This window comes from Leishmania braziliensis, chromosome 8 (assembly GCF_000002845.2).
Source record: "Leishmania braziliensis MHOM/BR/75/M2904 complete genome, chromosome 8".
Taxonomy (NCBI): domain Eukaryota; phylum Euglenozoa; class Kinetoplastea; order Trypanosomatida; family Trypanosomatidae; genus Leishmania; species Leishmania braziliensis.
In genome coordinates, this window is record NC_009300.2 from 322,427 (window position 1) to 331,145 (window position 8,719).

At 57.3% G+C, this 8,719-nt stretch overlaps 3 protein-coding genes across 3 annotated transcripts; all 3 read right to left on the reverse strand.

Annotated features, from left to right (window-relative positions):
- Nucleotides 1–1,653: 1,653 nt before the first annotated feature.
- Nucleotides 1,654–2,979, reverse strand: CPB (cathepsin L-like protease; the record flags this gene model as incomplete). The annotated part of the gene is made up of 1 exon (XM_001562089.1): nucleotides 1,654–2,979. The coding sequence occupies one exon, from the start codon at nucleotides 2,977–2,979 to the stop codon at nucleotides 1,654–1,656; it is 1,326 nt and encodes a 441-aa protein (XP_001562139.1).
- A 1,456-nt stretch (nucleotides 2,980–4,435) lies between these two features.
- CPB (cathepsin L-like protease) lies at nucleotides 4,436–5,761 on the reverse strand (the record flags this gene model as incomplete). The annotated part of the gene is made up of 1 exon (XM_001562090.1): nucleotides 4,436–5,761. The coding sequence occupies one exon, from the start codon at nucleotides 5,759–5,761 to the stop codon at nucleotides 4,436–4,438; it is 1,326 nt and encodes a 441-aa protein (XP_001562140.1).
- A 1,456-nt stretch (nucleotides 5,762–7,217) lies between these two features.
- Nucleotides 7,218–8,543, reverse strand: CPB (cathepsin L-like protease; the record flags this gene model as incomplete). The annotated part of the gene is made up of 1 exon (XM_001562091.1): nucleotides 7,218–8,543. The coding sequence occupies one exon, from the start codon at nucleotides 8,541–8,543 to the stop codon at nucleotides 7,218–7,220; it is 1,326 nt and encodes a 441-aa protein (XP_001562141.1).
- Between the last annotated feature and the right edge of the window lie 176 nt (nucleotides 8,544–8,719).

The following is an 8,719-nucleotide window of genomic DNA, read 5'->3' on the forward strand; positions in this document are numbered from 1 at the left end:
TCCCTGCTGCTGCCCTTGCTGCTGTGTTGCTCCCTCCCGCACACCGGAGGTCTTGTTTCGCTTATTGGCTGAGATCCTCTCTTTACCTGCCACGCACTCGACGCATTGGAGGACGATGCTGCTCACGCCACAGCGAAGCGTGGTGGACGAGTGAGAGAAGAAAAAGGCAGCAACAGCCCCACAACAAACCCATCATAGGCTCACAGATCCACACACGTGCACCTCCGCCACCATGCACATGAGAATGGAAAGCATCATTCGAGAGACAACCGAGAGGACAAAAAAAAAAAAATAAGAAAACGGCGTTGAGCACACTAAGAGGGAGACGGTGGAAAACAAAGGCGAAGAAAAACAAAAGAGAAGTCATTGTAGAGTAATACCACGCGGTGGTCAGTCACAAGAGGAGGCGGGGGAGGCTTCGGTGTCGTATGCACGACGAGAGAGAAGAATGAGAGGAGGCATAGAGCCCACGAGTGTATGCATGTGAAGATGACAAGGATGGGTGTGCGGACGCCAGAAGGACGGATAAACGCACACACAAACGAAAACAAGTCAGGAGAGAAAAAAGGAGTCACCGACTCACCACACACGCACATCCGCATACGCACGAGCCTGCAGAGAGAGAGAGAGACATGTCACTGATAGAGCCACAGTGATTTGCACTCACCGTTTTATTGGTGTTGCCATATTATGTGTGTGTGTGTGCATCTCAGACACACAGTAGGCTGTAACTTACTGCGCTGCTTTCCCTCATTCCGTCCGACTTCTCGCTGCCCTTCAGTTGTGCTCTCAAGTGCGTGTCTGCTTCGGTGGCTGAATGTGTGCATGTGTGTGTGTGTGTGTGTGTGTGTGTGTGAAGGGGGATGGGGGTGAGTAGGTAAATCGAAACCCGAAAAGGATGGAGGGGAAAAAACAGAGAGAATTTAAAAAAAAAAAACACACGCACAGGAATGAGAGAAAACAAAGTTGAGATGGAGGTTGGTTGGGGTGAAGTTCGTTTTCCTTATTCTGCTCGCTTGTCTGCGTGTCTGTGTGGGTGTGTGGGTATGCACAAACAGAGATAAGGAGAGGGCGGCACACCTACTCGAGAGGAAACGAACCAGACAAACGACAAGGAGAGGTGTGATGTCCTGCTCACTTTGTCGTCCTGTGGTATATAAGCGACTTCATAGGAAAGGGGGGAGGAGGAGGATGAGTAGCAAAAACAACGTCAGGAGAAAAACTAAAGAGATGATAAGGATAACGGGTGACAAGGGGAAAAGGGTGGCTGTGATAGTCGCAAAGCGCTGGGCGACCAAAGAAAAAAAAGAGGCCTTGCGTGCACCTCTCCGCTTCCTAACCACCAACTTACGCACTCTCCATCTACCACAGAGTCGGGGGGCAGCAGGATGCAAAACAAAAAAAAAAAGGGAGGGGTGAAGCCGTGTAGGGGATCGTAGAGCCGCACGACAGGTAAACAACGCACGCTCCACACACCCTGACGATACCGTAGCAGCGAAGAGAAAAGGAGGAAGAAGGACGGGGAATTCCAGAGTGGGGGCTACGTGGATAGGTGTATACCGTGTAGTCATCAGCAGTGCACGGTGCCACACAAACCCTCTCTTGTGTAGCTCAGCTTTTTTTCTTATTCGCCCATGAGCCACGTTGTTCTCGTTAGACAGGCATGTTGGCACTCATGTCTAAGCCACCAAACATCTTCACAGAGACGGCGTCGCCTATGACACCATATCGCTGGGTGCCACTGCAATCGCTGCTCGGATAGGTGCGCACGAGCACCTCGCTCATACCGCACTGCATCGTAACGGATTTGCCCCCCGTACTCTTGTAGCACTTGCTCGTCTTGAACACCTCCTCCTTGCACCCCTTTCTGCAGAAATAATCGGTGCACGTCGTCTGCACCACCACCAAGCCCTTGGGGGCTTTCGTCGTCGTGGTCGGACCAGGGGTGGTACTGCCGGACGTCTGCGCGGACACGGGGTACTCCTGGATCAGGCACTCGTTCGTCCCCTTGCGCACGCGCACGTAGCCCTTCTCGCCCCAGTTCTCACCCCACGAGTTCTTGATCAGCCAGTACGGAACCTCGCCAGTCATGTTGTACCCAACGAGCAGCACACCGTGGTTCAGCTGTTTACCATCGCACGAGGTCAGGACGCCCCCCGTGTACGACATGAAGGCACTGGCGTCAACCGCAATAGCGATGGGACCGTTCGCCGCAAGCCACGCAGCCATCGTATCTTCGTTGCTCTCGATCGTCACATGGCCATCGATGTACGCACCGATAACGAGGTCACTACTCTCCGAGCACTCGGGCACACTGCCATTACCGGACACGTAGGGGTAGCTAGCACCCGTGTACACGGCTCCGTTCCTATTGTTCAGCAGCCAGTCAAACGCCTGCAGCATCAGGCCGCCGTTGCAGCCCTCGTCCACATCATCGCAGCTCACCAGCTCCTGCTCCGACAAGGAGATCAGCGAGTGGGTGGCAAGGTACCACTTCGACTCTATGTTGCCGATCGCCGAGAACGCCCAGCATGACCCGCACATCCCCTGGTCCTTCACCGGCGTCACGGCGCCCTTCTCACGCCAGTCCACCGCAGCAGGCGCTGTCGACAGGTCCGCGCCCACCTTGCGGTAGTACTGGCTTGCGAACTTCTTCGCCTTTGCGAAGTGCGTGGCGCCGCTCAGGTAGCGCGTGGCGAACTCTTCCTCCGACAGGTCAAAGAACTTCGTGATCCCGAACCGCGCGTGTGGGTTGTTCGCCTGGTGCTCGCGCATCAGCTCCAGGTTACGCTGGAAGTTCGCCAGCCGCTGCTGCTCCTCGTCCAGCGTCGCGTACACGCGCTGGTACGTCTGCTTGAACTCCTCGAACAGCACAGAGACCGGCCTGCCCACGTACATCGCTCGCGCAGGCACGCCGGCAGCCGCCAGCAGCACGCACACAGCCGCAACAACACACAGAAGGACCCTCGGCACCGTCATCGCGTGGGGGCAGGAAGGGGAGAAGGAAAAACGGAAAGCAGCAAGGAAGAGACCGAGGGGGGAAGCAAAGGTAATGCGCAGCCGCAGAGGTCACAGCTACAGCACGAAGACAGTGGGTGGAATAGGGTCAGATGCTGAGGGTGGTGGAGAGAGGCCGCAGAGCGAGTCAGGATCAATGAATAACAGCGCAGGGAGGGGGGACAGCGAGAGTACAAGAGGGGGAGGGAATGTTGTCGCAGGCAGCGCAGGTGCGGACGACCTCACACAACAGCGGCGCACCAATACATCGCGCATACAGAGGGAAGGGGAGAGGCGCGCACCGAGGCACGCCGCGCATTCCCAGTGGCTGCGCTGCGTGACAACCGAAAGGAGGGAAAAGTGGCAACACTCGTAAATTCAATAGCGTCGCTCACTCGATACGTACCATGTTACACCTCTTCTGCGAGCCGCAGCATCGGCCCCATCCGACTACCGGACTTCGCTAATGCCGCCACCGCGGCAGTGGTGCATACGTGCACGCACATGAGCGAGCACGTACATCCCCCTCACTTTCCCCTCGATGTCGGTGCGTTTCCTCTGTTGTTGCTTTGTTTTTTGAGTAACGTTGAGACTCATCCATACGTACAGGCACACACACGCAGACATACACAGAGAGGAACTCGTAAAGCAAACCGGAAAACAAAAGTAGTTTGTAGAGGGGGAGCGGGGGGAACGAAGGTGGGTGGAAGGCGTTGGACAGGCTGTGCAAGCACCTGCATAGGCACGACTGCGATGTGAAAGCGGTGTACCTGCAAGATGCAAAGAGAGAGGGAAGGGGACAGGTATAGGCACACTTCCACGGTAGAGAGAGTCCCGGCAACCAAAGCGGTACAGAGACCTGGGGAGGCGAAAAAGAAAGGCGGGGGGCGTATGCGCAGTAGACAACCCAGAAGAGGTATGCCACAGCCAAACCACAAAACGAAGCCATTCTCGAGAGAAAGAGAGAAAACAAAGAACGAAAAAACTGCTCGAATCAAAAACAAAAGGCGCTGATGGAGGAAGAGAAAAACAAAAGAGAGAGAGAGACGATAGCAGAGCGAAAAGGTTGCCTGTGTTCCTGTGCGCGCTTGCGTGTGGGCGTGGTAGGCAACTGCTCTATTGGCGCGTAAGAGAAGGACGTGGGAAGAGACGTAGAAAGGAGGAGGCGGCGGGGACCGAGGGCGGGCAGAAGAGCAATTTGCAGTATACCCGGAGTAGGGTGGTGCCGCAGTTCCTATTCACAGCGCGCGTGATCGTTCATTTTTCCCCTACATTCGGCCTCCTATTTCTCCTACTATTTCGCCGGAGTTATCTCCCCCTTCCTCCAGCTCAGATCTTGTATTAACGCGAAGCTGCCATAGCGAGCACGCATCGACGATCATCCATTCACTCGCGGCACCTCGCTACTACCACACACACACACACACACGCTTCACCTCTACTTGAACGTGCAGATGCTCTTGCTCGAGCCGGACGTCGACACCATACACTTACCCTCAGGAATCACTTTGTACTTCGGCGTACCGCTGCAATCGCTGCTCGGATAGATGCGCACGAGCACCTCGCTCATACCGCACTGCATCGTAACGGATTTGCCCCCCGTGCTCTTGTAGCACTTGCTCGTCTTGAACACCTCCTCCTTGCACCCCTTTCTGCAGAAATAATCGGTGCACGTCGTCTGCACCACCACCAAGCCCTTGGGGGCTTTCGTCGTCGTCGTGGGACCAGGGGTGGTACTGCCGGACGTCTGCGCGGACACGGGGTACTCCTGGATCAGGCACTCGTTCGTCCCCTTGCGCACGCGCACGTAGCCCTTCTCGCCCCAGTTCTTACCCCACGAGTTCTTGATCAGCCAGTACGGAACCTCGCCAGTCATGTTGTACCCAACGAGCAGCACACCGTGGTTCAGCTGTTTACCATCGCACGAGGTCAGGACGCCGCCCGTGTACGACATGAAGGCACTGGCGTCAACCGCAATAGCGATGGGACCGTTCGCCGCAAGCCACGCAGCCATCGTATCTTCGTTGCTCTCGATCGTCACATGGCCATCGATGTACGCACCGATAACGAGGTCACTACTCTCCGAGCACTCGGGCACACTGCCATTACCGGACACGTAGGGGTAGCTAACACCCGTGTACACGGCTCCGTTCCTATTGTTCAGCAGCCAGTCAAACGCCTGCAGCATCAGGCCGCCGTTGCAGCCCTCGTCCACATCATCGCAGCTCACCAGCTCCTGCTCCGACAGGGAGATCAGCGAGTGGGTGGCAAGGTACCACTGCGACTCTATGTTGCCGATCGCCGAGAACGCCCAGCATGACCCGCACATCCCCTGGTCCTTCACCGGCGTCACGGCGCCCTTCTCACGCCAGTCCACCGCAGCAGGCGCTGTCGACAGGTCCGCGCCCACCTTGCGGTAGTGCTGGCTTGCGAACTTCTTCGCCTTTGCGAAGTGCGTGGCGCCGCTCAGGTAGCGCGTGGCGAACTCTTCCTCCGACAGGTCAAAGAACTTCGTGATCCCGAACCGCGCGTGTGGGTTGTTCGCCTGGTGCTCGCGCATCAGCTCCAGGTTACGCTGGAAGTTCGCCAGCCGCTGCTGCTCCTCGTCCAGCGTCGCGTACACGCGCTGGTACGTCTGCTTGAACTCCTCGAATAGCACAGAGACCGGCCTGCCCACGTACATCGCTCGCGCAGGCACGCCGGCAGCCGCCAGCAGCACGCACACAGCCGCAACAACACACAGAAGGACCCTCGGCACCGTCATCGCGTGGGGGCAGGAAGGGGAGAAGGAAAAACGGAAAGCAGCAAGGAAGAGACCGAGGGGGGAAGCAAAGGTAATGCGCAGCCGCAGAGGTCACAGCTACAGCACGAAGACAGTGGGTGGAATAGGGTCAGATGCTGAGGGTGGTGGAGAGAGGCCGCAGAGCGAGTCAGGATCAATGAATAACAGCGCAGAGAGGGAGGACAGCGAGAGTACAAGAGGGGGAGGGAATGTCGTCGCAGGCAGCGCAGGTGCGGACGACCTCACACAACAGCGGCGCACCAATACATCGCGCATACAGAGGGAAGGGGAGAGGTGCGCACCGAGGCACGCCGCGCATTCCCAGTGGCTGCGCTGCGTGACAACCGAAAGGAGGGAAAAGTGGCAACACTCGTAAATTCAATAGCGTCGCTCACTCGATACGTACCATGTTACACCTCTTCTGCGAGCCGCAGCATCGGCCCCATCCGACTACCGGACTTCGCTAATGCCGCCACCGCGGCAGTGGTGCATACGTGCACGCACATGAGCGAGCACGTACATCCCCCTCACTTTCCCCTCGATGTCGGTGCGTTTCCTCTGTTGTTGCTTTGTTTTTTGAGTAACGTTGAGACTCATCCATACGTACAGGCACACACACGCAGACATACACAGAGAGGAACTCGTAAAGCAAACCGGAAAACAAAAGTAGTTTGTAGAGGGGGAGCGGGGGGAACGAAGGTGGGTGGAAGGCGTTGGACAGGCTGTGCAAGCACCTGCATAGGCACGACTGCGATGTGAAAGCGGTATACCTGCAAGATGCAAAGAGAGAGGGAAGGGGACAGGTATAGGCACACTTCCACGGTAGAGAGAGTCCCGGCAACCAAAGCGGTACAGAGACCTGGGGAGGCGAAAAAGAAAGGCGGGGGGCGTATGCGCAGTAGACAACCCAAAAGAGGTATGCCACAGCCAAACCACAAAACGAAGCCATTCTCGAGAGAAAGAGAGAAAACAAAGAACGAAAAAACTGCTCGAATCAAAAACAAAAGGCGCTGATGGAGGAAGAGAAAAACAAAAGAGAGAGAGAGACGATAGCAGAGCGAAAAGGTTGCCTGTGTTCCTGTGCGCGCTTGCGTGTGGGCGTGGTAGGCAACTGCTCTATTGGCGCGTAAGAGAAGGACGTGGGAAGAGACGTAGAAAGGAGGAGGCGGCGGGGACCGAGGGCGGGCAGAAGAGCAATTTGCAGTATACCCGGAGTAGGGTGGTGCCGCAGTTCCTATTCACAGCGCGCGTGATCGTTCATTTTTCCCCTACATTCGGCCTCCTATTTCTCCTACTATTTCGCCGGAGTTATCTCCCCCTTCCTCCAGCTCAGATCTTGTATTAACGCGAAGCTGCCATAGCGAGCACGCATCGACGATCATCCATTCACTCGCGGCACCTCGCTACTACCACACACACACACACACACGCTTCACCTCTACTTGAACGTGCAGATGCTCTTGCTCGAGCCGGACGTCGACACCATACACTTACCCTCAGGAATCACTTTGTACTTTGGCGTACCGCTGCAATCGCTGCTCGGATAGGTGCGCACGAGCACCTCGCTCATACCGCACTGCATCGTAACGGATTTGCCCCCCGTACTCTTGTAGCACTTGCTCGTCTTGAACACCTCCTCCTTGCACCCCTTTCTGCAGAAATAATCGGTGCACGTCGTCTGCACCACCACCAAGCCCTTGGGGGCTTTCGTCGTCGTCGTGGGACCAGGGGTGGTACTGCCGGACGTCTGTGCGGACACGGGGTACTCCTGGATCAGGCACTCGTTCGTCCCCTTGCGCACGCGCACGTAGCCCTTCTCGCCCCAGTTCTCACCCCACGAGTTCTTGATCAGCCAGTACGGAACCTCGCCAGTCATGTTGTACCCAACGAGCAGCACACCGTGGTTCAGCTGTTTACCATCGCACGAGGTCAGGACGCCCCCCGTGTACGACATGAAGGCACTGGCGTCAACCGCAATAGCGATGGGACCGTTCGCCGCAAGCCACGCAGCCATCGTATCTTCGTTGCTCTCGATCGTCACATGGCCATCGATGTACGCACCGATAACGAGGTCACTACTCTCCGAGCACTCGGGCACACTGCCATTACCGGACACGTAGGGGTAGCTAACACCCGTGTACACGGCTCCGTTCCTATTGTTCAGCAGCCAGTCAAACGCCTGCAGCATCAGGCCGCCGTTGCAGCCCTCGTCCACATCATCGCAGCTCACCAGCTCCTGCTCCGACAGGGAGATCAGCGAGTGGGTGGCAAGGTACCACTGCGACTCTATGTTGCCGATCGCCGAGAACGCCCAGCATGACCCGCACATCCCCTGGTCCTTCACCGGCGTCACGGCGCCCTTCTCACGCCAGTCCACCGCAGCAGGCGCTGTCGACAGGTCCGCGCCCACCTTGCGGTAGTGCTGGCTTGCGAACTTCTTCGCCTTTGCGAAGTGCGTGGCGCCGCTCAGGTAGCGCGTGGCGAACTCTTCCTCCGACAGGTCAAAGAACTTCGTGATCCCGAACCGCGCGTGTGGGTTGTTCGCCTGGTGCTCGCGCATCAGCTCCAGGTTACGCTGGAAGTTCGCCAGCCGCTGCTGCTCCTCGTCCAGCGTCGCGTACACGCGCTGGTACGTCTGCTTGAACTCCTCGAATAGCACAGAGACCGGCCTGCCCACATACATCGCTCGCGCAGGCACGCCGGCAGCCGCCAGCAGCACGCACACAGCCGCAACAACACACAGAAGGACCCTCGGCACCGTCATCGCGTGGGGGCAGGAAGGGGAGAAGGAAAAACGGAAAGCAGCAAGGAAGAGACCGAAGGGGGAAGCAAAGGTAATGCGCAGCCGCAGAGGTCACAGCTACAGCACGAAGACAGTGGGGGAATAGGGTCAGATGCTGAGGGTGGGGAGAGAGGCCGCAGAGCGATCAGGGGCCGCGG